The sequence below is a fragment of the Conger conger genome, chromosome 13 (assembly GCF_963514075.1).
Source record: "Conger conger chromosome 13, fConCon1.1, whole genome shotgun sequence".
Taxonomy (NCBI): Eukaryota; Metazoa; Chordata; class Actinopteri; order Anguilliformes; family Congridae; genus Conger; species Conger conger.
Window position 1 is genome coordinate 21,920,414 of NC_083772.1, and position 27,484 is coordinate 21,947,897.

The 27,484-nt window shown below is 44.9% G+C and overlaps 1 protein-coding gene across 1 annotated transcript; it reads left to right on the top strand.

The window, feature by feature from the left end:
• The first annotated feature begins 1,473 nt into the window (after positions 1–1,473).
• On the top strand, positions 1,474–27,125 carry LOC133107370 (retrovirus-related Pol polyprotein from transposon 17.6). The gene is made up of 2 exons (XM_061216361.1): positions 1,474–4,474; positions 27,104–27,125. The coding sequence occupies exons 1-2, from the start codon at positions 1,881–1,883 to the stop codon at positions 27,123–27,125; spliced, it is 2,616 nt and encodes an 871-aa protein (XP_061072345.1). The 5' UTR covers positions 1,474–1,880.
• The last annotated feature ends 359 nt before the right edge of the window (positions 27,126–27,484 follow it).

Here is a 27,484-nt window from a genome sequence, read left to right on the forward strand (position 1 = left end):
AAGAAAGCACGTGTCGGTGCGGGACTTGTGAAGTGCCCTGAAGGCACGTGGGGAAAATAAAGACGTATTTTCACCCATTTACTCTCTCTCCCTCTCTCTCTACCAGCGGGTCGCCACATATGGTGGAGAATGCGGGCACCCTGATCCAAGCTACCACGAGAGAGAGGCCTGACCAAAAAGGGAAAAATAAATCCAGACCCGCCAGACCATGGAGGAAGCGATAAACGCCCTACTGCGCTCCCAAGGCGCCCTGCAGAAAGCCGTGGCAGAACTGTGCCAGAAGACGGGGCCAGGGACCCCCGCCAGAGGCCCCAAGGAGGTGCTACTAAAGCAAACGCCGGACGACGAGGTCGAGGCCTACCTGGAGACCTTTGAGCGGACGGCCCACTTAGAGAAATGGCCCCCCCGAAGCCTGGGGCTCCATCCTGGCACCATTCCTCAGTGGGGAGGCCCAGAAGGCTTACCGAGGCCTACCCCCGGCCGAGGCCCATGTCTACCCCACCCTGAAGGCTACCATCCTAGCCCAGTATGGGTACAGCCTGCCAGCCCGGGCACAGAGGTTCCATCAGTGGACCTACGACCCCGCCCTCCCGGCGAGGGCCCAGGTGATGGCCCTGGGGCGGTTGACCAAGAGCTGGCTAGTGGAGGGCGACGGACCGGCCCTCCTCGACCGGGTGGTGCTGGACCGCTGTGCCCGGAGCCTGGCACCAGAACTCAAAAAATACGTGGCCCAACAGGGGCCCCGGACCATTGATGGCCTCGTCAACCTCCTCGAGAACCACCAGGTGGCCCAGGAGATGATCCGAGCGACGAGAATGGACAGCCCCCGAAGACCTCCAGCAGCGGTCCGACCGGAGCCGCGGACCAGACCCCAGTGGAAGGAGGACGCCCGGACGGAGATGGGCCGGAGGAGGGAGATGAGGCGGTGCTTCTCCTGCGGCCAGGAGGGCCATCTAAGCCGGGACTGCCCCGGCAGGGAGGAGTCCATGGCCACCGCTCCCGAGAGTGGCAGACCCTGCCACTACCTCACCACCTGCTGGGCCCACCAGGGCACGGCAGCCCCGAGACTACCCATCAGGATCGGGGGCCAAGACGCAGAGGCCCTGCTGGACTCCGGGAGCGCCATAACGCTGGTGAGACCCACCCTAGCCGGAGAGAGTCGCAGTGAGACAATCGCCGTCACCTGTATACATGGCGATGTGCGGCACTACCCCACCGCTGAGGTAACAATAACCACCCCTAGGGGGCAATTCACAGGGAAGGTGGGCGTGGTGGAAAACTTGCCGGTGGCCGTGCTGTTGGGGCGAGATTGCCCGCTGTTCCGGAGCTACTGGGATGAGAGGCCTACCCCGGGGAGGGCCGCTGCCAACCCCCCACCCCGCCGTCGGGGTCACCGAGGGCCACACCCGGTCTGGGTTGCCCCGTCTGGGGAGAGTGACGGAGAGGAGACCACCAACCCCGCCCGGAGACGACCCACCGCGCGACCCCACACGGGGACCACGGACACCGCCCAGGAGGGCCCGACCCCCCGGCCACCCCTGGGGCCCGAATCCAGCAGCACCGGGGAATTGTCGGAGTTCCAACCCGAGACAGAAAGGGCCCCAACCGAGTTTGGCGCCGCCCAACTACAAGACCCCAACCTTGCCCAGGCCTGGAAGGCTGCAGCATATATCGAGGGCGTCCCACAAGACGGGGTGAGTAGACCGGCCCTACCCTATTTCCAAGTACAGAATGGCTTCCTGTATCGTGTCTGCAGGATCAACGATGAGAAGGTGGAGCAGCTGCTGATACCCCAGACGCACACCTCCAAGGTACTATATCTTGCCCACACCCACCTGTTGGGGGCGCACCTAGGGCGCGAGAAGACGCAGGAGCGGATTATGGCCCGCTTCTACTGGCCGGGCGTCAAGAGGGCTGTAGAGGACTACTGCCGGCAGTGTGCGACGTGCCAACTGCACAGCCCGAAGGTAACATATCGCAACCCCCTGATACCCCTCCCCATCATAGATGTGCCCTTTCGCAGGATTGCCATGGACATAGTGGGACCCCTACCCAAGTCTAGCCGGGGCCACCGCTACATCCTGGTGATCCTAGACTACGCCACCCGATACCCGGAGGCGGTGCCGTTACGGGCCGCGACAGGGAAAAGTGTCGCGAGAGAGCTTTTCCTGCTGTTTAGCCGGGTGGGGATAGCAGAGGAGGTGCTGACTGACCAGGGGTCCTGCTTCATGTCTGGGGTGATGAAGGAAATGTGCAAACTGCTACACATCAACCAAATGAGGACGTCAGTCTACCACCCCCAAACGGATGGGCTGGTGGAACGGTTCAACAAGACCCTGAAGATGATGATGAGGAAGATGATAACCACCGACGGTAAGGACTGGGATCACCTACTGCCTTATTTAATGTTTGCCATACGTGAGGTCCCCCAGGCATCCACAGGATACGCCCCCTTCGAGCTACTCTACGGGAGGCGGCCCCGAGGGCTCCTGGACCTCGCCAAGGAGGCCTGGGAACAGCAGCCGTCCAGACAGCGCTCCCTGGTGGAGCATGTGGTTGACATGGACCAACGGATGGCGCGCATCTGGCCGATGGTCCGGGAGCACATGACCCAGGCCCAGGCAGAGCAGGCCAGGCTGTACAACCGGAATGCCCAGGTGCGTGAGTTCCAGCCCGGAGACAAGGTGATGGTCCTGATCCCCACGAGTGAATGTAAGTTTCTGGCCAAATGGCATGGCCCCTACGAGGTGGTGGCCAAGGCGGGGCCCGTCAATTACACCGTCCGACAAGTAGGGAGGAGACACACCCTCCAACGGTACCATGTCAACCTGCTGAAAAAATGGCATGAACCTGTGCACGTCTCTGCTCACTCATGTCTGACCACAGGGGGCGCCACCGGACCACCGGAGGTGACCACGGGAGACCAGTTGACGGATAGACAGCGCCAAGATCTCCGGGAGATGGTAAGCCGGCATACCGACGTGTTTTCCCCCCTCCCGGGCCGGACCAGGCTCGTCCAACATGACATCGTGACCGAGGCCGGGAAGAAAGTGCGGCTGCGACCCTACCGGATCCCGGAAGCCAGAAGACAGGCCATCAGGGAGGAGGTGGCCAAGATGCTAGACTTGGGGGTGATTGAGGAATCCCAAAGCGCCTGGTCCAGCCCGGTAGTGTTGGTGCCAAAACCCGACGGAAGTTGGCGCTTCTGCAATGATTTCCGGAGACTCAACGAAATCTCCCAATATGACGCCTACCCCATGCCCCGAGTCGATGAGCTGATCGAGCGGCTCGGACCAGCCAGATATATCAGCACCCTGGACCTCACCCGAGGGTACTGGCAGGTGCCCCTAACCCCCCGGGCGAGGGAAAAGACGGCCTTCGCCACCCCGGACGGCCTGTTCCAGTACAGAGTGCTGCCGTTTGGAGTCCACGGAGCCCCCGCCACCTTCCAACGCCTCATGGACAAGATCCTGAGGCCCCACAGGGAGTATGCCGCCGCGTATATTGATGACATTGTGATCCACAGTGCCGACTGGGAGAGCCACCTGAGGAGGCTGGAGACCGTGCTGGGGGCGCTCCGGGAGGCTGGGCTAACGACTAACCCCGCTAAATGCCGCCTGGGCCTGGAGGAGGCCGATTACCTAGGCCACACGGTGGGACGAGGGTGCATACGACCCCAGAGCCGGAAGGTGGACGGAATCGCGAACTGGCCACGACCCACCACCAAGAGGCAAGTTCGCACCTTCCTGGGACTCGTGGGATATTATAGGCAGTTCATCCCGGACTTCGCGTCTAGAGCAGCCCCACTACACGACCTAACAAAAAAAGAGCAAGGCCACACCGTGAAATGGTCGGAGGAGGCAGATCGGGCCTTCGTGGACCTGAGGGCTGCCCTGGGACAGGAGCCAGTGTTAGCCACCCCTAACTTTGCACAGAAATTTGTCTTGCAGACCGACGCCTCAGAGACAGGACTGGGAGCCGTCCTGTCGCAGATACAAGACGCAACGGAGCACCCCATCACATACATCAGCCGGAAGCTCCTGAAACACGAGAGAAACTACAGCACGGTGGAGAAGGAGTGCCTGGCCATCAGATGGGCAGTGGGTAAGATGAGGTATTACCTCCTAGGCCGGGAATTCATACTAATCACTGATCATGCCCCCCTGACCTGGATGTATCGGTGCAAGGACACCAACGCCAGGGTGACCCGATGGTTCCTCGAACTCCAAAATTTTAAATTCAAGGTGGAACACAGGGCGGGGAGGCTCCAGGGAAACGCGGATGCACTGTCGAGGATGAATGAGGGCCTGTATTGTAACGCTCCCGCCGAGGGCTGGGAGCTGAGGGGGAGGAAATGTGGTGGCCCGACCAGGGATCGGTACACCACTGGGGTGGAACGGCCCGTGCGCCGGCGCCAAGAGTTGGGGATGCTGATTCAATCTGAATATTTTCCCCTGTCCTATCTAAGGGAACGGCACCTTGGAGAGAGACCGGGAGGAGAATCAGCACCATGGCCAGCAACCCCCGGGGCGAGGCGGGTGCGGCCGCATTCCGCACGTGAATGAACAATTTGAATGAAACAGGAACAGCTGACACGAGTGCGGAAAGGAGAGGCGGCGTCTACAAAAGGAGCCGAAAAACGCAACCCGGGGCTGATGACGGAGGAGGAGAGATCCGGAGCCAGAGCACACGCATAGGTTGACGGAACCTGGACGGAGCTAACTTACGGCGAGAGAGCCCATGCACGCGGAGGAAACCCCCACGGACGAACCCTCAAAAGTCGCGGATTCACGTGAGCCGACAATTAAAACAACGCGCTCGCTAACCTCTCTCTCTCTCTCTCTCTCGGAGCCTAGACGGCATCAAAGGCGGGCGACTAGGCGAGGAAGGACGGCTTCAGCGGCCAGGGCACCGCCGGGACAGAGCGAACCACTGGCGGATTCAAGGCGGACGAACACGGCTAATTGAATACCGGTTTCTTTAGAAGTTTTCCCAACAGTGGAGTTCCTAATTTTTTGGACACTTATATTTTTTTAGTTTCTTTTCTTTTATGGTTTGGTGCATGAAAAGAAAGCACGTGTCGGTGCGGGACTTGTGAAGTGCCCTGAAGGCACGTGGGGAAAATAAAGACGTATTTTCACCCATTTACTCTCTCTCCCTCTCTCTCTACCAGCGGGTCGCCACAATACCTACATACACATATGACTAGGTAGTTTTACACATACATACATACATACATACATACATACATACATATATACATACATGCATACGCCTGTCTCCATGTACCCATACATACATGCACATACACATACCCACACACACTCCCCCACATACCTACACAAAAACTCTCCCTTTCTCTTGAGCCCCATTGTAAATGTATTTCTTCATCCTATTTTTCATATTGCAAAGATACAATATTTTAAAAGTAGGATGGGGTCTGAGGATAGAAATGCATCTCATACCACCTTAAATTTAAATTAAAAATATATATATATATATCATAACTGAGATATTGACTTTTCATACTTTGTATCTGAGGTCAAGACAGAAATAAAGGTGGAAAAGGAAAAAAATAAAATAATAAAATAAAAAAAACAAGTGTAATCCAACTAACAATGAGTAGATTTGGGCTAGTACAATGAGATAGTAAAGAAAACAAAAGGAGAAAAAAAGAAGAAGAGGTGACTAAAGGTCTGACATCGCCTGTGTTATTGGTAGCCATCGTTCAGCAAACCTGTCCGTTTTCAGATGTAATCTGGCTGTGATTTCCTCCATGATAAAGACCCTTTTTACCCAGTCTCTCCATTGTGTTATGCTGGGGGGTTGTGGCTTTAGCCAGAATATTGTTATCATTATTTTGGCTATTAAGAGCAAAATTCTCAATAAATAAATTGTGTTTCTATCCATAATGTTGTCAGGAGCTATACCCAGTATGAAAATTAATGGGTCTAGCGCTATTTTAATACTCAAGATCTGCCTAATCTCCTTTTGTATATTCTTCCAGAAGTACAGAAGCTTTGGGCATTGCCAAAATATGTGTGTGAAATGCCCCACCAGTCCACAGCCCCTCCAACATAGTTCTGAGGTGTTGCTGTATTTTGAAGTAATGGATGGAGTATTAAAGTACCGCATTTTCACCTTCCATTCAAATTCCCTCCATGTTGGGCTATGAGTTAGTTTATGACCTTCTTTGAATGTTTCCTCCCATTTTTCATCCATTATTGTACTATTTGTTTCCAATTCCCATTTTTCTTTAACTTCCATATTGTTATCATTTGATTCCTGTTGTAATGCTTTATAGATGTTTGATATGATCCCCCTTTTTTCCCTTCCTCTACACATGACATTAATAATAACTCTATTTTGCTTGATTTTTTACAAAGGTTTTCCCATTCATCATATTTCTGAAGGTAGTGTCTTAATTGCAGAAATTTATAAAAATCATGGGCTGGGAGATTAAATTGCTTTGTAAGTTCTTCAAATGACTTCATGGTGTATTCCTTAAATACTTATGCAATATATACTAACCCCTTGTTTGTCCATTTCTCATATCCTGAGCCCATAGTAGTTGGTAAAAAATCTGGGTTTATTGCTATTTTAGTGGCCCTACAAATAGAAGTTGATAATTTTAATTTCTTTCGTACCACTGACCATATTTTCATCGTTCCCCTGATCCATTCATTACCAATCTTATGTTTCTTTTGTGCCTTTTCATTCAGGAATGGAAGTGATTCCAAGGGTACCAGTGGACATGACTTTTGTTCCATTTCTACCCACACTGAGTCTGTCTCTTTAGTTAACCACATAATTATAGCTCTCAGCTGTGCTGCCCAATAGTAATTTTTTAAATTAGGTAAATTCAACCCCCCCTTCTCTTTTGGGCAAAGGATTGTCTTATATTTCATTCTAGCTTTTCTCTTTTGCCATAAAAATTTAGAAATAATTTTATCTAGTAATTTGAAAGTAGAGCTAGGAACCATAATAGGTAATGACTGGAACAAGAACAAAAGTCTTGGTAATAGATTCATTCTCACCGTTTCTATTCTCCCCATCAGGGTCAGAGGTAAAATCTCCCATCTAACCAAATCCTTCTTTATTTCAGTTATCAATTTTGCATAATTTGCATCAAATAGCTGTGATGTGATCGGTGTAATGATGATACCCAGATACCTAAACCCTTTATTAGTCCATCCCTTCTAGTTCTGCTGGACACTTCCCTGAAAGCATCATAGCTATTGATTTACTTTCATTAGTCAAGTATCCCGACATTTCTCCATAGTCATGCAGACTGTTCAATAGACTTGGTATCGATAATGATGGTTCACTTAAATAAGCTAGGATGTTGTCCGCGAATAACGATACCTTGTGTTCTACCCCCCCTACATCCTTTATTCCCTTTATTTGTTTTGTCTAATCGACTCAGCCAGTGGCTCAATGCTTACAGCAAATAGTAACGGACTCAGACAATCTCCCTGTCGAACTCCTCTTTTGAGGTAGAAAAAGTCTGAACAGCACCCATTAACTCTGATCCGTGATTTGGGGTTTTTATATAGCATTTTCACCCAGTCTATAAAGGTTGAGTGAAACCCAAAGGCCTCCAATGTCTGGTATAGAAAGCTCCATTTTACACGGTCAAATGCTTTTTGTGCATCTAAACTGAGCATCATGGTAGGCTGAGGATTATTTTTAGTGCAGGATATAAGATTTAAGGTTCTTCTAATATTATTAGCACCTTGTCTACAAGGAATAAAACCTGTTTGATCTGGGTTTATTAATTTAGCGATATATCTCTGCATTCTCTGTGCCAATATGTTTGTTAATATTTTTAGATCATTGCAGAGCAAACTAATAGGTCTATATCCCTCACATGAGGTTGGGTCTTTGCCCTCCTTATGCAAGACTGAGATGATGGCCTCTGACCAGGTATTTGGTGGGTCACTTGATGATAGAGCATAGTTGAATACTTTAAATAGTACTGGTGTGACCACTTCTGCAAAGCATTTATAAAACTCTCCCGAAAACCCATCCGTACCAGGGGATTTATTATTTTTAAAATAAGCATCCGATATTTCCTGTAATGAAATCGGCTGTGTCATTTTGATCGAATCTTCTGCTGATAATGATGGTAGATGTAAACTTTTAAGAAATGCCCGAGTTTTGCTTTCTATAAGATGGGATTCTGAATCATTATACAAATATTTATAGTAGTCTGCGAGCGCTTCCGCTATCTCATTTGGCTTTACCATCATTTGTTTGGAGTTAGGATGTCTTATTTTTGAAATTATCCTACTAGTTTGGGCCTTTTGAAGTTGAAAGGCTAATAAACGATCTGCTCTATTGCCCCTCTCATAATACCTTTGATTTGTAAAGCGTAGAGCTCCTTCTGCTTTATATGTTAAAAGTTAATCTAGTCTATGCCTGTTTTTTTTCAGTTCGAGGAGGGTGGAGTCATCTGATGTTCTTTTATGTTCTAACTCTAGTTCTCTGACTCTACTCCCTAACCCTCTTTGCTGTTCTAATCAAGCTTTTCTCATCCTGGATGTTATTTCTATTATTTTCCCTCTCATAAAAGCTTTCCCTCCCTCCCATAAAATCGATGGTGATACCTCGCCATTGTCATTTATCTGAAAGTATTCCTTTAAGTCTTGTTTTATTTCCTTTACCGCCTTCTCATCTGATAGAATTGACACATTAAGTCTCCAGTATTTAAAGAAATGTTCATGGCCTATATCTACCATTAATATAATAGGTGCGTGGTCACTTATGGTTATGGCCTCTATGCCGCAATTCAAGACTTTATGTATATGCTGTTGTGAAACAAACAAAAAATCTATCCTCGAATAGCTCCCATGTGGATTTGAATAGAAGGTGAAATCCTTTACCTTCGGGTTTTTGTTTCTCCATGGATCAGTAAGGCCTAACTCATTAATAATGTTGTTTAATGCTTTGGATCTTTTTGTAATTGGTCCCTGTTCTGGTGGTAACCTGTCTAAATTACCATTGTGCACTGTGTTGAAATCCCCACCCATTAATATCATCCCTTTTCCATTACTGGCAATTACATTTGCTATGTCTTTAAAGAATGTCTCATTCTTCTCATTTGGGGCATAAATATTTAGTACAGATATAATCATATCCCCTATCGAGCCGATAACCATAACATATCTTCCCATATTATCTTTTATCACTTTCTCTGTAGAAAATGGTAAAGATTTATTAATTAATATAGCAACACCCCTTCTCTTGCCATATGATGCGTGGAATACTTGGTCTACCCATTCCCTTTTCAATTTTTTATATTCTCCCTCAACCAAATGTGTTTCTTGTAGTAAGGCAATTGAGCATTGTAATTTCTTCAGTTGGCTCAGTATTTTCTTCCTCTTAATAGGATGATTTGAACATTGTATGACACAATATTTAATCTATTAATTTTACTTTAAGTTGAAACCCATCCATTGCACACCTCATAGGAACCAAAATATATGTACACCTTATATACACCAAATCAGCTGTAGTAACCATCTCACAATAAAAAAGACAAAAAATAATAAACATCTCCTTCTTGTTTTATGTTTTATCATTTGTCTTAGTCACGTATTGTCTTATCATGTATTATGTTAGTCTAGGTTCGTCATGTTGTTGAGTTTGTTTCGTTAGGATTTATTTTCTTGTCATGTCTAGTTATGTTTCGTTACGATTATTTTACCTTGTTATGTTGAGTGGTTATCATCTTAGTTCATTTAGTGTTATGTTTTGATTCATGTTTATTCTTACGCAGACTGGTCATTGTTTAAACATACACTTTTACATGTCTTTCCGCAAACCTTGCGTTCCGGCTTTCTCTCTCTCTCTTTCTGTCACTAACACCCTAATTGTTTCTATTTGTCTATTTACTAAAACTACTAACGCTAGATCAGGATTGGGTAAAACTAACAGACTAATCATGTGTTCTTGTTACCTTACGTTTCTCGTGCATGTCATTTACTAATTTACTAATGCTAGGGCAGGATAGGTTTATTACTAACGATTACTAATTACCTTGTTAAACTTGTCATCCATCGCACCTGTTTTCCATTCCCTTGCTGCTCTCTAACTAATTGTCTACACCTGTCTACACCTGCATTTATAGCCCAGTCGCACTTCTGTTCTTTGCAAAATTGTCTGCCTCTTGTCCGTCAAAGCAACTCTTGAGCATTATTATTATTGATTACACGTTAAGATTGAAGCCTGTTTATCAACCACTGTTTCGTTGACCATCGCTTGTTTTTGACTATGTCCTCGCCTACCGTTTTTGTACCTTTGCCTCCCTGTTTGTTTTATGGTTTTGACTTCTGCATCGCCCTCGACTACGACTCTGCCTGCCGCCCGCCTGTACTTCTGCCCCGCTGACAGCTCTCCTGCTACCGGACCGCTACCGACTACGAGTTTGCCTCTTCCCTCGGCACCGTGCTTTTTGATTGTTTATTGTTTGTTTGGCTGGATCTACGTGTATGGACTTGTCAGGGTTGGAGGTAGTATTGGTTGTGGCCACCGGGGACCTTATATTACTTTCACCTGGTGGTCATTAGTGCTTACTTGATGTCTACCTCCTGAAGGTATTTAAAGCCCTCATTTCCCCTCAGTCTTCGATTCGGTGTCACTGTTCGCTCTGCCACCTCAGCTGGTATTTAGCACATGGTAGATTCAGCATCTAACGAGTCAGGTATTGTGCTGGTTCTAGATTCGCATTGTGTTCAGAAAAGGTAAGGCTAGTGTACACTGCGACCGCCTTCCTTTTGGTTCTTTTGTTCTTTGTTTCTTTTTATTTTCGGTTCGTGTGAGTCCGTGGGTGAGGGACGTTGTCCCCGGTATTTTGTATTTGGATTTGTGTGTTATTTCGGAGCTGCGACTCCTGAATCTTTATTTTTGTTCGCCCAGTCTTTTATACTGAGTTGTACTTTTATTTTGGGTTTTCCTCGGTCCGGGGGAGGAGTGCTAGCCTTTACGCACTCATTGTGATTTTCGCCCTGGTTTTGTAGGGTTGTTTTATTTTCAGAGCCGTTATTTGGGGCTCTTCCTTTCATTTGTGCGGAGTTGTCTCCGAGTTTCAGAGCTGTCTCCTCTACCCCCTGGGGGCTTGGGGGCGGGCACGTTTGTGTGCCCGCTTAGAAGGGATTACCCCTTAGTCGCACCTGGCTCTCCGCACCTCCTCAACCTCACAGGACTTTGCTTGTTTTGACTTAATCTTACTATTGTTTCTGAGTCATGCATTTTGGGTCCAACCCCCAAGCACCCGTCTCACATCTATTTCATACACAACTAGAATTTAGTCCAGAGGCATGATTCCCTGGTCTTAAATTCTGTGTATCTCTGTTAAATCCGAGATAGATAATGAAGAATTCAAAGCAAATGATAATGAGCCAAACCTACATTTTGTAAAATAAATAAGGGAAACATTATGAAAGAGCATTTTTATATCAACCTAATTATGAAAAAATTGACTAAATGTGAACTTGAGATTTATTCTCCTTGGCATGCTTAGCTATTTCTGACGTTTAGAAAAAAATGTGGTTTGAAAAGCATCTAATTAAGACAAATAAACAGCTTGTTAAAATTCTGAGATTGCGATTGAGTATTAGTATTCGGAGTATGGCGCGGAGGTGGTGAAGTTCAGGATGATGTGTTCATTGCGTTTGGGGCTGTAGCAACCAACACCAGCAAAATGGGGGAAAAAAAACATCAGCTTATTTCCGCTGTAATCCAAAGTCTTGGACTTCACTCTCGAAAATATTGTATTGTAATCTGTTGTGTGTGTGTGTGTGGGGGGGGGGGGTTCATATTTTCTATGTTTGTCAGGTCATGTAGTGGAGGCAGAAACTGAACAGTAGGTACACTTTAGTGGTCAGAAAAGGTGAGCAATGCTGGGCTGAATGGCCCGTTCTCGCCATTATGTTATGTTATGCAATTCTCTACATGAATAAATACATTTATTGCCTTCATTAAAGAAAGCTTGATTCTCCATTCCCAGGTTACCGGAGACGTGTAGGTGCTGGTAGCCCTGATGTACCCACTTGAGCCATGGTTGAACTCCCATTCACACAGTCAACCAGGAGCTGCCAGTAGGTGTGGTTTTCGACTCTTCCTGCCAACCCGTTCACACTCACCAGGAAGGGGCTGAAGTCCGGGTTTTCTTTGGTGGTAAAACTGCAGAGGTAGAAGAAGATATACTTCATTAAACCCTGTGGGGTAATGTGTCCTCTGCATTTGACCCATCCTAGTCAATTCGGAGCAGTGGGCAGCCACAGTATAGCACCCAGGGGGCAATGTGGGGTTAAGGGCATTGTTCTAGGGCCCAACAGCTGTGCAGGCTCATAGCTACACTGGGGTTTTGGCCACTTGGTCCAGCAGAGGGAAAGGAGCCAAAAATGGGTCTGGTCTCATTGAGAGATGTTGCTCACTAGCTCACTATTTGTCTTTCAGCCACCAATTTCAATGGACAGTAAGTCACTGGTACCAATTCAGTCGTTAATTAAGTCAGTAATTTCTTTCCCACAATAACTAATATTTGTTTGTTTTATGTCTAATGACTACTCAAGCACCAATTTGTTATGTTATTTTGTCAAATTAGGCAACATTTACCCAACCCGGACTTCCTGACCATATGAGGGTTCCCCCAATTCCCTACTGCACAGTCTTTGCCTCTATTTTCTTTACAGTACGGTGGCACTTTAAAACACTGTTTCACAGCACCATGAAAAGCCAACAGGTGACATCACAGTCACTTTGTCCATATTTTTCTTCTACAGCCTCTGGACAGCCTCTGTCGGGTAAAGTGCAGAGATTGCCTGCTTCCAACAGGGGGCAGCAACTCTGTTTTTATACTCAGGAAGAGTCTGGGTAACATTTTATCTTACAGCCTGTTAATTACCTTGTGGTCACACTTTACAATAAGGTTCATGAATTGTAATTAACTAATGTAGTTGTTAACTTGAATGAATGATGGACAAATACATCCATTAAACATGAGATGTATGGATATCGTTACTTGTATAGGTATTGTTGTTTTTATTGGCTGTTGTTGTATTCTAGCTGCCAACTGTGGTATGCTAGTTTGAAAGTTGATTGTACTCTTCAAGGGTTCTGAATTTCTGTATGTTTACACTAGGACTCAGAACTGTACTGTCCTCTCAGGTCTACTTTTGCACTTCTTCTTGTGATTGATTTGCACTTTGTTGTACGTCGCTCTGGATGAGAGCGTCTGCTAAATGCCACGTAATGTAATGTAATGAGATTAACTTTTCATTACTGAATGCATTTGTTAACAACTAACTAATGTATTTGTACATGAATATTTATACATTAGCAGACTGTATGATGAACTTATAATTGGTTTACCAATAACCAATACATTAACTGTCTTTTTTCATTCCAATATGAATTGACTTTTACTAAGGTAGTTGTTAAAATGTATTAATGATGTACAAATACATTAACAGAGCTGTACAGGTTTACGTTTCATTACATTGCAATACATTAGTGGCATTTGGCAGTGGCACGGGCGTAAGTGGCATTCTGAGCAAATATGAGTTCTATATATCAAATGATGAGCTCTATCTAATGCCTGAAAACACAGCTGAAATCATGATCGGTGTTGAATAAAACAACAAAACAACAAAATGACAGACTGAGAAATGTTCAGAGCCAGAAGGGCGTAAGTTGGTGTCTTGCTCAGGGATACTTTGACACACCCAGGGCAGGGAATTGAACTGGCAACCTTCTGACTGCCAGACAACCCATTGTCCTCCAACGGCTGGCTCACAGGAAATACTTGCTTATCAAGTCAAGGAATTTATCTTTTAAATAACTAACTGTATGCAACACAAGTGTACACAGTTCTGAATATTCTGTAATGTTCTGGATTTTATCCAAAATAATAATCAATATGGCAATACACAACGATTGTTGGTGCCAGACAGGGTGGTTTGAGTATCTCAGAAACTGCTGAGCTCCAGGGATTTTCATGCAAAACAGTCTCTAGAGTTGGTCTCAGAGAATGGTGCAAAGAATCGTGCTGAGAAAACATCCAGAGAGCAGCAGTTCTGCGGGCAAAACTGCATTGGTAATGAGAGAGGTCAGAGGAGAAGGGCCAGACTAGTCGAAGCTGATAGGAAGTGGTATGCAGAAAAGCATCTCTGAACACACAATGCATCAAACCTCTAAGTGGATAGGCTACAGCAGCAGAAGAGATTTCCAAATATTCATTATATATATTAATTTGTATGTATATGGCTAATGGCCTTCATCTCTGCCAGGGAGATGTACTGTATCTGGTTTTGTAGTCACCAGAGCCCATGCTGTGACTAGTGTTTGCGACCAGTAAGTGTATAAAATAAGTAATAAGTAAAATAATCTATACCTAATGAAGTACTCACTGAGTACAAATGTCTATGTTATACAGTATTAAATATATGTGATAAAAAAAAAAACAGTTCAGACCAGTTCAAGCTATGTTTTGAAGCAGCTGGTAGCTGGTAATTTCAAGCTGGTCTGAGCTGGATTTTACACCAGGGAAGTGTTGTATTGCAGGCTACCGTCTATCAGATATTACTTTTTGTGTTGAGCTTCCTCACCTCTATCGCAGAGGGTCCCTGTGACCAGCAGCACCAGAACTGTGGAGAGAAGAGTAGTCGCAGCCATCCTGTCTTCAGCTTCTGAATGAAACTTCCCTTCTCACATCTCTCATACTTATACCAGCTTATATGCACCTTTCCACATTCTGTTGTGGATTTATAATAGGGAAGGAGAGAAACTGCCAATAAAACAGCATATATTTACCATGAATAAATATTTAATAACCTTCCTTGTTCCTTGTTCCTCCATGTGTCCTGAATCATTCTTGGATGCAATCCATTTGCAGTGTGTTGGCACCATTCCACGGGGCTAATTAGCCTGAATTAGCCTGATAGATCTGGCCAGATCCTGTTCCGTTAACATGATAAAACACTCATATCTAGAAATACACAGCAACACCCCTTTGTAAGACAGCACCCTGTGTTCAGCGAGACACATTTTACATTCTGTCGGCCTACTTTTGTTAAGACTTGCAGATAAGGACCCAGGTGCAGACCAAATGCAATCGGCAAAAAAGATTTATTCTTTTTTAGAAACCAAAAGTGTAGATGACATTTTGTATGTGGCATCACATGTGTGACAACTGAATAAACAGTATTGTCAGGGGCAAAAACTGGTTATTTAATTCCATATTCATATATCAATGAACTACTATGTCTGAGCCAACATTTCGGCAAAGCCATTCTCAAGATGGCTGGGGAAAAGCTTTGCCAAAACCTCAGATCTGGATTGGGTTCTACAGCTTTTAATGCCAACGGTTTTATTACAAACAACCTGAAGTACATACAGTTCTTATTCGTATGACACTGGAATAGCAATCAATGTCGACACAACTACTTCATAATGTCACCTAACAGGCTATTCAAAATGTCTTGCCGTCCTGCTTGCATATCAAACTTAAAGTTTATACTCAAAAGGGTTTTTAAAATAGTGCAACCCTTTGCTCATGCAAACACAGCTGCTTCTGTGATCTGTGTTGACAATTAAAATGGAAGGCAACCTGGAGACGTTTGTTATAACGTTATTGTACATCATGCTAGTGCTTCTCTAGTTAGCTTACATAGTTTTCGAAATGCAATTTAAATACCATTTGAAATGCAAGCCAATGTCTCTTCAACAAAATAATACATTTTTCGCTTCCGTGATGCTGATTAAACGGTGACACAAAGATTACACTGAGTCTGAAATGGCCAACACAACAATTGAGCTAACTAACGTTAGGCAACAGTGAAAAGCAGTGGCATCCACTCCTGTGCTAGTAAACTGACTGACCTTTCCGGGTGAGTTTTCAAATGTCTGTGTTTTCAAACTGATGTGGTTGTTCCTGCATCTTTTATTTTGTTTGGCTAAATGAGCATGAATTCTTTAAACCCAAGTGCAGGTACACAAAGAAGAGGCCAGGAGTAAGGTCAAAAACAATCATGAACAAAAACACATAAACAGAAGGATGTGCACACAGAGATGGTCACTCGTGCTGAATCTTGCATGCACTTCATTAGTCTTTGAGCATGCACAGTAGCTGCAGCCTACAGGCAGTGGAACTCACAGCAATGTTGATTATTCTCTTCCCAGGTTTGGTTTAAGACAGCGAAGTGAAATTGTGCGAGTGATACTATGAATAATTAATTTATTATTTTTAAGCATTGGCCACTGCCACCCTGATGGGAGACATTTCTGTTCATATAGCCCTTATGAATCATACATCTCCAAGTTCACACGCATCGAAAATGAAAGCAAATCATCCTTCTTACAGCTTGAAAATGTCATTTCTTGTGGTGCTGTTACACTTTACTGTTGATGTCAATTTTAGGACCACTTTACAACAACACAACAGCAACACAACACATTAGCAAAACGGGATGGACAGATGCTACTCTGGGTAAGTGGAAACATACCTTAATTTCATTTTTGGCTGAACAGGCATGAATGAAATGGTCAACAGACCTCTGTTTGGTCAACAGCTTGTTTTAAAAACTACCAAAGGGGGGCACCAGCGAACTGTACAACACAGTGTTCATTTCATACTTATAGGAGGTAAAGCCACTGGTTCTTATATCTGTGAGACTGAGACTAAGACTGGTCTTAAATTCTGTATATTTCTGTTAAATCCTAGATAGATAATGAAGAATTCAAAGCAAATGATAATGAGCCAAACCTACATTTTGTTAACAATAAATAAGGGAAACATTATGAAAGAGCAGTTTTATATCAACCTAATTATGAAAAAATTGACTTAATGTGAACTTGAGATTTATTTTCTTTGGCATGCTTAGCTATTTCTGACGTTTAGAAAAAAAAAAGAGGTTTGGATATGACACCTTCTTCATGAAATACTTCTGTAAAAGGTTTCGGTCCAGAATTTACTTCCTACTTCCTGCCTTTAAGAAAGCAGTCATTAATGTAAAATCTTCTGGTGAAGGACCATTGTAAGACCTGATATTTTTAAAACAAACAAACAAACAAACAAACAAAAAAAAGATGATCCAAGGTGATCCAAGAGCAAGCATCTCATGATTAAAAGATGTTTTCGATTCACAACTCTTCACAGCCCAGTCTTCAGAGAGAATGTTTTTGGAGGTGCACGTTTGGGTTTAATCTCATCATGCCATGAGCAGACGAGGCTGTAGTTCGGTGACCGTGGACATGGGCGAGTGATGAATGGATAAACTTGCTTGTCAGTTTGAGAGAATGTTCTCACGCTCATTTATCATTGGCCATCTCCAGTAACACACCAGCACGGACCAATTGAGAGGCCCGGATGCTTGTATCAGGTATATATGTGAAATCCTCACAGAAGGCTGGCTAATATTTGATAGGTTGGCTGGACACCAGTCTGCTAGATACTCCGTATAAGTTCTTGGAAACTGCCATAAATCTTCATTTAATGCTCAAAGTTGTCGTCATCGTACTCATTTCCTGACTTTCCTGGTCCTCCCTCTCACCACATTTAGAGACAGAGAGGATTTAAAAAAAGGATGAGGGATGATGGCTGGGTGGCCAGCCAGTCAGTAAACGAGGGTGAGAGAGAGTGAGAGCCACAGAGGGAGTTAGTGGGTGCAGTCTGGAGTGTACTGACTCACCTGGGACATCCCAGAGGGAGGGGTAAGAGGATTACTCACTATCCCCAAAATGTAGTGTGACTGTACTTTACTCCCAAAATAACTGCACTTCCAGAGGGGAAAAAACAAGGCTTCCTAATACAGGAGAGAGAATGGGAGAGAGCGCTGGATGTTCTGGAAGCAAGGAAACCCTAAATTGGACCAAGGGACAGGGTGAGGTAGAGATGTCCATCCTCTTGGGTGTGTTGGGTGCAAAAGCTGTGGATTTGGGGAGAAAGAAAGTTTAAGCAAGCAAGCAAGTGTGGTTTCAAAACTGTAAACTAGTAAATAATGAGGAAAAAAAGATTAAACTGTTGCCTGGTCAAGACAACTCTCCCAAACACAAGAAAGGCAAGAGAGTGAGATAAATTCAGTATAGAAAATAAAAAAATAAATAAAAAATAAATAAATAAATACATAATAATAATAATAATAATAATAATAATAATAATTAATTAATAAACATCATAACTATTCCCTGAGTGCTAGTCTTTCAGCTCCCCTTTTGGTGGGAAACACCTTCAGTGAAAAAAAAAAAAAACAGAAAAAAAACAGGTACAGTATATTTCATGCTACTCCCATCATTCTCTCTTCTTTTCCTTTTATCCCCACCCCCACCCCCCCACCCCGACCTTCTGCAGTCTGTCCCTCCCCATGTTGGGTTATTTTTATCCAGCCCACAGTCTATTCCTCAGCCATACTCTCTCTTTCTTTTGCAGTATGAGTTTTGTCCAATACAAGTATAGGCTTGGTTATGAGGGTGTGTGTGTGTGTGTGTGTGTGTGTGTTCTTGTTATTGTTGTTTTATGCTGAATTAAAAAGCTCACCCTATGAGAGTCTGTGTTTGTGCAGTGTACATTTAGTTCAGGAAGACAGTTCTGAGTGGAATGTCTTGCCATTGTGCAGACAATGTAGGGCAGCATTCTAAAATGGAATGTTGTAAAATGGCCACCTCAATTTGGACTGTGGAGGAAGAAGTGGAAATTCAGTGCAGTGGAAAAAGAAACAGAGCAAGTACCTGTGCAAATGGAGTAACTGTACTTCTGCCATTCTGCGTTCAACGATCACACTGGCTGTCAGCTCTCCCCCTCCCCCCCCATTCTAGAGAGACAGAGAGAGACGGAAAGAGAGAGGGGGGGGTTAGAGATTTACAATACAAGTGATAACACAAGAAGGTCCAGCCTCCCCTCTCAATTAGCATGACATAGAGTGACATAGAGTGACATAGAGTGACAGAGAGAGCAAGAGAGAGAGAGAAAGAGAGAGAGAGGGAAAGAGAAAGAGAGGGAGAGAGTGAGAAGGGAGAGAAAGCAAGAGAGATCATGTTTATATTATGCAGCGAAACTGTTGACATTTCTTTTACAGTCTGTTTGAAACACAGACCAAGGTATTTTCCCTCATTTCAGTAAAAATTTTCCTTCGGTTTCTCCCAGGCATACAGAAAGCATATTGACTGAGAGAGTCGAACAAACAGAGGCACCGAACACCAGTGCGAATGAGTAACGCGCTGGCTCGCGCAAACCAGCAACAGCGACGTGTTACAAACACATGCCCTGTGAAAACCGGCGCTGAAGCATATTCTAACTAGGGAGGCTCAAAACCTCACATTAGCTCTGCAATGTGAAGGGACATGTGCCAAGGTGTATCAGTAACACAAAATCTTTTACAGAAACATCTCTATCCCTCTACTCTCAAAACCCCTGAGAAGAGACTGATTTTTCCACCGACGCAGAGCTGTCTCTGGTTTCAGCTCAGCCCACCTCGACCCCAACATTAAATCCCCTCCAACCCCATTCATTCCAGCATTTTGCCAACCAAGCAAGCGAACACTGAAGCTCGCTGTTACGCAGGTCCGAGCCAAGCCCTATTAGAAGCTGTCCAGGCTTAGCTGACAAGTTCTGGCTGGTTTTCATTTGAAGTGGGCTGTGGCCCAGTTTCGGGATATGACATAAATTTGGATACAGGGAGAAATACTGTAGGTGTTGTCATAGACTCTCAAGCAGGAACAAACAATGTACTGTATGTTTCTACGTTTCCCCAGTTCTTGCCCCCATTAACAGACATAAAAAACAGTTAGATTTGGATGGATTAATTTTTTAGTAATCTTCTCCATTCATTCTTATTCAAAGCAATGTACACACCCTGCTTTAGAATCCAGCTATGCTAGCTTGACCATCATGATAATTGAGCTGGTCAAGCTGGTCATAAGTTGGTCTAGCTGGGTATGAGCTGGTCAACCAGCTAGTGCTGGAGGCTTATCTGGTCTCTGGTCAACCAGCTAAACCATGTTGAGCTGGGGGCTGGGCTGAACTGGTCAACCAGCTAAACCATGTCGAGCTGGGATCTGGTCTGAACTGGTCAGCCAACTAAATCATGTCGAGCTGGGAGCTGGTCTGAACTGGTCAACCAACTAAATCATGTCGAGCTGGGAGCTGGTCTGAACTGGTCAGCCAGCTAAACCACATCGAGCTGGCAGGTGGTTTGAACTGGTAAACCAGCTAAACCATGTTGAGTTTCTCTTCAGCTCTACAGTGGGAAAGGGCTATAATGAGCCGCCCTAGTTCAGCTCAACAGTGGGAAAGGGCTATAATAAGCCAGTCTGGTTCAGCTCTACAGTGGGAAAGGGGTATAAGGAGCCAGCCTGGTTCAGCTCTACAGTGGGCAATGGGTACATGTGTCCTGCCTATCTTACAGAGAGTTACTTGAGTTTCTCAATTGGGTGAACTGAAGTGGACCCTTAGGGCTTGGTGGATCGGAAATGTTTGGCTGATTGGGTTTTATGAGCAAGGCTCCTGCTGGTGTGCCGGCCCCGTGGCCTTGTTAATCAGGATTAACTCAGTGGCTGTATAAATATATCACTCCCTGAAGGAAAATAAACGGTGCGAAGGGGAAAAAAGTGCAGCTCCTTACCGAAACTCATCTTGCCACTGGAGCTGACCACATAATTATGAGAGGATTATGTTTTTTCCACAGTATTTAAAACAATTATTTTAGACTGCCTGTCAATATGAGGATATCAAAAAAGCCCAGAAGAAAAATACCCAGAATGCATTAGTCTACTTTTTTCCCTTTCTGTCTGTTGCCCAACGCTTCCCTCGCTTTTTCTGTTATTTCCTCTTTCCACATGCACTTCTTTTCTTCCTCTATCCTCCCTTTCTTTTAGAAGGACCTCTTGCTCTTCTCACCGAACTCTTCCACCTTTCCACCTCTCTCTCTTTCTCTCTCTCTCTCTCTCTGTCCTTCCCCCCACCCTTCTCTGGAACTGAGAGAAGCTTCTTTCATGTGCATTGGGGAAAAGAACAAGGGATTAGGTACACACCCCAAACAGGAAATGAGAAATTTGTGCATGTGTATGTATGTGTGTGTGTGTGTGCGTGCGTGCATTAATCCATGCCTGCATGCTTGTGTGTTTTTGTATGTGTGCATGAGTGTGTTTGTGCATGCATATGTGTATGTATATGTGTATGTGTGCATGCATGTACACGTGTGTGTGTGTGTGTATATATGCATATATGCCTGCAGCATATGTGTGTGTGTTTCTACACTGGTTAACAGGAATGATTAGCTTAGTTAGTTTGTCTGTGTGAACCCTATTTTGGGACTCCCCTGGGCCTGGAGGAGTGCAGGCTGAGCTGAGTCTCATCCTTACTCTGCTACTTCTGACTTCTGATCAATTAAAACAGCACCTGACTAGCAGGCCCTGCGGCTCTCCAGGACCAGGGTTGGTGAGGCTAGCAGGCCCTGTGGCTCTCCAGGACCAGGGTTGGTGAGGCTAGCAGGCCCTGCGCCTCTCTGGACTAGAGTTGGGGAGCTTTTCCTTACAGTAGCTCTGAGAGGAGAGGTAGTTCAGTCAAACCACAGCAGAGTTGGTCTGGTGTGAGGAACAATAATAGCAGCCGCGGTTAATTTGCACCTGAAAATGAGACAGGGAAGTAAAAGACAGGTCTGTCAGGAGAAGTGAGTCCTGAAACTCAATCTGGGCCTACACAGACACAAACACAAAACAAAGACACGTTAACTTTCCCAAGTCAATGCAGACTGTCTGTGACGCACACACAAATGTGCGAAATGACTCAAGGCTGCCTGTAGTGCTCTCTGTCTCTCTCTCTCTCTCTCTCTCTCTCTCTCTCTCTCACACACACACACACACACACTCTCTCTCTCTCTCTCTCTCTCACACACACACACACACACACGGACAGGATGTTGTGCTGGACCATTTCCCCTTCCTGTTTCTCTTTTGACCTTCCTGTCATTTCCTGGCAGCAGGCATTCCTTAGTATGGGAAGTTTCCATTTAATCCGTATCTCCAGTCCCTCCTCTCTCCCGGGAGTAGTGGAATTAGTTCCAGTGAGCTAATTCCACTACCTCCACAATTTCACATTTCAAATATAAGATGTTCTTTCATGCTTCTCAATGACCAAACCATACCGAACACAACAATAATACAAAATTAGTCCATACCCGATCCAATTGTCCAATAACATTCGTGAAATCCGAGTTCAATGTCTATGTCAACTAGATCCTGTCTGTTTGCTATTATACTAGTTCCTGTTTGTATTGGAGATCCAATCATTTGAAAGTTGTAGTTTGTAATGTTTTTGCCCTCTGTACTCTGTCGTCTGTCTATGACTGTCTCAATATCAGTCTGCTGTGTTTTTTCAGATACAATCCCGAGTGTAAAAGAAACAATATTTTCATGTGAAATTTTTCCAACCATTCCACATGGAAAGAACCTTAGCAGCACAAGATCGGGGATGAGTGGACAATGATGTCAGCGCCCCTCCCCATGAAGATCATCTGAACAGGGAATACTGTGCAGAGAAGCCCGTTGGGTGGTTGATTGTCAACCAATGTACAAATCTCCAATTCCCCACCATTCTGTACCATGATCCATTACATTACAGTTATTTAACCGTCACTTTCATCCGAAGCGACTTACAGTTCATTAGACAGAGCAGGGCCTGATCCAATCTCTGTCTGTAGACCACTCTGCTTTCCCCTTGTCGAAATAAAATAACAACCAAAAAAACTAAACATAATGTGGGTGGACTGTCTGCTCTCATTAATAAAAAAATAAAAAGATGAACCGGACGTGTCCATGGAATTGGAGCGATGACTCATCAGGGGAATCCCTGTCTGAGGATGGGAAGCAAGAGGAGCCAAGTGAATGCAATATTCAGACAGAACAAAGCTGGGCATCAGCGATCCACACCGTCCCCTTTCTCACACGGTCCCAGACTCAACAAGGCTGGGAATTGCGGATAAAAGGAAGTGTGCAGAGGGAAAGCCCGGCAATTCAGTTCAGCATGATCAAAGAGTACGGTGAAAAAAACAGCTCAGGCTAGGTTTTGAAACAGTTGGTAGCTGGTCGACCAGTTTAGACCAGCTCCATGCTCAACATGGTGATCTGGTTGACCAGTTCAGACCAGCTCCCCGCTTTACATGGGTTATGAAAGTTTTGAAAAAGCTGGTAGTTGGTTGACCAGCTCATACTCAGCTAGATCAGCTTCATGACCAGCTTGGCCATGATTGTTGACCAGCATTGAAAAGGTCTGACGCAGGCAAACCTGGCTAGCCAGAGAGAACAGGCCCTGTGAAAATGATTCACTTTCTCTTACACTGAAATAAATACTCCCGGGAAAGAGAAATCTTATTTCACAACCACTGTCCTCCCCCATTCCCGCCATGACAAATCATGAAAAGTTATGGCTAATTCTGGTGGAGGCCCCACAGGCCCCACTAGCATATGCTACATGCTACGTTAGTATAAGATGAGAACGCCCTGTGAAACCAGAAAAGTTGTCCCAATTGCTGTAAATAATAAAAACATAAACGTTGTGGTACTAATTATTTGTGTAGCAATAGCATTCCTCCCTTCTTTTCTCAAACCACTCTCCCTCCCTCCCTTCTTCTCCCCTCTCTCTCTATCCCCCTCCTCCCTCCCTTCTTCCCTCACTCTCTCTCTCCCTATAAAACAGTTCAGCACAGTTATGTTTTTCCTCCCCCAAAGCTGTATGACGTACCCAGAACAGAGCCTCGGTATGGGACCGCTTTCAGCTCGGTCCCGTGTGATCAGGGCTGATGCTCACAGGCATAACAGCCCAAGCAGGCGTTTCTCCAATCAGCGCATCATCCAATCAGAGCCGACACCGCAACTGCTGTGAGTTCAGGGCCAGGCGATATATTTAACGTATGTCGATATATTCCATATACTGTTATTTGACAGAAAACGGGATTGGGATGTTGATATCCGGATTTCAGACCATTTTCAGATAATTTACACGATTTGTCATTTATAGTCACATTCTGTGATATAAATAGCAGCTGATGAATGTTCTTGTCTTGTAGCATTTTATTGTGGTCAAATTAGGAGTGAATCCTGGTCATGGTGCATATGGCTAATTAGCTGATTGAGCCAGGGTAACTGGTGGCAGCAGAATCCTGCTTACATACCAGCCCTCCAGGACTGGAGTTGCCCATCCCTGCTCTAGATGATTCTCTTCTGTTCGGCATTGAGTGGGTCTGTGTTTGGCTTGCCCTCAGCTGCCCTGGGCTCAAACAGACTGGTCAAATTAGGCCCAGTGTTGAGGCCTGGGCACAGTTAGACATCCATATCCCCTTTCACCCCTTTTCCTGTGTGTGTGCATGGGTAAATGTGTGTGTTGTACGTATGTGGGCATGTGTCCACATTTGACTGTGTGTGCGTGTGTGTGTGTGTGCGTGTGCACACATGCAAGTGTATATGTGCAGGCGAGTGTATGGTTCTGTGTATGTGTGTGTGTCTGTGTGTATGTGCACAGTGTTAATGCATGACTTCTACCCCGGTTTTCCCCCAACTGTTTCACACTGTCTTTGATTAGAACTCTCATTTTGTCTGCTTCATTTTCAACCTCTCGCCCTCTCTCTCTAACACTTTTCTCTCTCCATTTTGCTCTCTCACTCTCAATCTCCTCTCCATCTCTCTCTGTTCTTCATGGAAATCCAGTCATTTTACAGCTGCGGCACAGATGAGTGTATCAATCATTACTCAGGTATGTGTAGATCTGCATACAATTTCCAATCTTTGAAGTGAATGATGTCCGGCCATTAGACACGCACTTATGACACACACACACGAACACACACACAGATACAATTCTTTGAACTCCTCAAGCCAGTGTGAGTCATAAACAGAGTCCCTAGGAAGCAGTAGGAATGTGAGAATCTGTAGGGAATTGGGAAGGAGAGAGAGAGAGAGAGAGAGAGAGAAAAGGGCTGGTTTGATCCCAGCTCCCTCTCCCCTGCATGGAGCACAGCAGGAATTCCCTCTTGGAATGTTCCCGTCACCATGGAAACGCATTCTGAGTGACAGGAGTGACACACTCAATATTGGGAGCTTAATAAGTGCCAGAGGGCTCTGAGAAACCCTCTTTCTACACACGTACTGTATATACACACATGCGCATACACACACACACACACACACACATATGCATGCATAAACACGTGTGTACATATTTACACACAGATACTCACATCCACACACACACACACATACATATGGACACACAAGCATTCACATACACACATACACACACACAAGAACACTCACACCTTAAATGTATGCTATAAAAAGCAAACCTGTTGTGCTAACCCCCCAGCGTGTGGAGACTAAGACCCCAGAGCAGGGGAATATGGAGGACAGGACAGCCCATAAATAGCCCTGTCCCACAGTCCATTGGACGGCATGCAGGGGATGGGTCATGGGGTCAGGAAGTTTCCTGTTGCCCTGGGGCCCCGTTGTCCAATCGCTGTGCTCCCCCCTGCTCCAGGGCAGACATATGGGATTGTGCTCTGCCTCACAGAGCAGAGCGGAGCTACAACCCTACGCCAGCCAAGCCTGTGGGGCGCTGCAGCCATGGCACCAATGTTCTGTATTGGCCTGTGTTGCTGCGAGCTGTCATATGCAATTGCCATTTTAGGGATTAATGAAGTTGTAACTGAGCAAATAAAGGATCATGTGTATTTGCATGTATGTATGTGTGTGTATTATGTGTGTGTGGGTGGGTGTACTTGTGTGTGTGTATGTGCGTGTGGGTGGGTGTACGTGTGTGTGTGTGGTTGTGTGTGCATGTGTGGATGTGCATGTGTGTGTGAGTATACTGTATGTGCGTGGTGTGTGTGTGTGTGCTTTACAGTGTTTTAAAGCTTACAGAGCCATGACTCACTTTCTGGAGCTCAAGAAAAAAAAAATCTGAAAAAATAAAGGTAGCAATTACCAATTTCTTGCTGCCTCTCTCTCTTTTTCTCTCTCACACACATTCTCCTCTCCTCCACCACGTGTTCTCTGTCCTAATGCTCCTCTTTTACCAGTTCTCCTTTTTCTATTCTGTTTCTTTTTCACTCTCCGACTTAATTTATTTTGTCTACACTTATCTCTGCCCTGGTCAGAGCATGGAAAGGAGTACTGTGTTTAAAATAACTAACACACTCGTGCACACACACATACACACACCAGTGACATTCACACAAACATTGTTCCTCTGTAGTTCCCAGCTTTGATGTGAGGATTACATTTCTGTCCTTGTGGAGATGAAAGCCATGGCCTGTGTGACTGTGGTTTAGCTGTGTGTCAGGGAGCCGTCTGTGTTTTTGCGCAGTGTTGAGAGTGCTTACACCACACGGTCTCCAGTACCACAGAACCAATTAGCTGGCTAAAAGCAGACACTCTTATCTACAGCTACTCTTATCTGCAGCTACTTGCAGTGCATGAGAAGCAAATTGTGGCGGTGTACACTGAACGTTCCCAGACCAGCTAGAAAGAATACAATACACTAAAGCATGTGAGTTAACCGTGCTAACCAAGAAGCAAAGCACAAGCTACATCCAAAACGTATTGATAGCCAGTTAGTTTGCAAGGCGTGAATAGTGGCACTACATATCATCATCAGTCATGAGTCGCAATGGCCAATTTCACATAACTTGATGCTTATGTAGAAATGTACTTTTTATTGTTGTTGCTGTTTTAGGCTTTCATCTTCATTTTGTAGAACAATAACTTGACTTTCATAATGTGCATGACTTAATGTCAAATTCAGAGTGGAAATATAGTCTTTAAGCTTTTAAATGCAACATGGTTTGGTGAAATGAAAATTAAATGGGACCTTGATCGATTTCTGGGTCAGGAGCAAGGAAAATAAAAAAGGAGAAAGATAAGGGATTGGAATGAGCCCATTGAAAAGGAGGGGAGGACAGTCTCCAGGGCAGATGGGGAGGGGATTTGCAGCTGAACGTATCTTTTCTTTACCTGATCTCTCAGCAGAAAAACTGCACTTTATTTAAATATATAATTATGTCCATACCAAAACACTGGTTTGTAAGACAGCTCCTGCTCTCTTTGTTTTTAACAGAATGGCCGAGCTTCACCGCTGACAGGAAGGTGTCATTATTGCCCAATGGGCTGCACTTCCTGTCCTGCACTCTGCACAGGAAATGCTTGAGAAAGCCGCTGCTTTCAGGGCTTCCGTTTCATCTTTCTATCACATGAGCAATGAAGCTTATTACATGAATAATGAAGCTTATTATATGAACAATTAAACTTATTATATGAGCAATGAAACTTATTACATGAAAATGAAGCTTATTATATGAACAATTAAACTTATTACATGAGCAGTGAAGCTTATTACTTTCTTTGTGTTGTGATATCCCAGGCTGTTTAAACATGTCCGCAACATCACGTAATGTATGTATTTTGTGCACGCGTTTGTGTGTGTGTGTTAAAACAAATG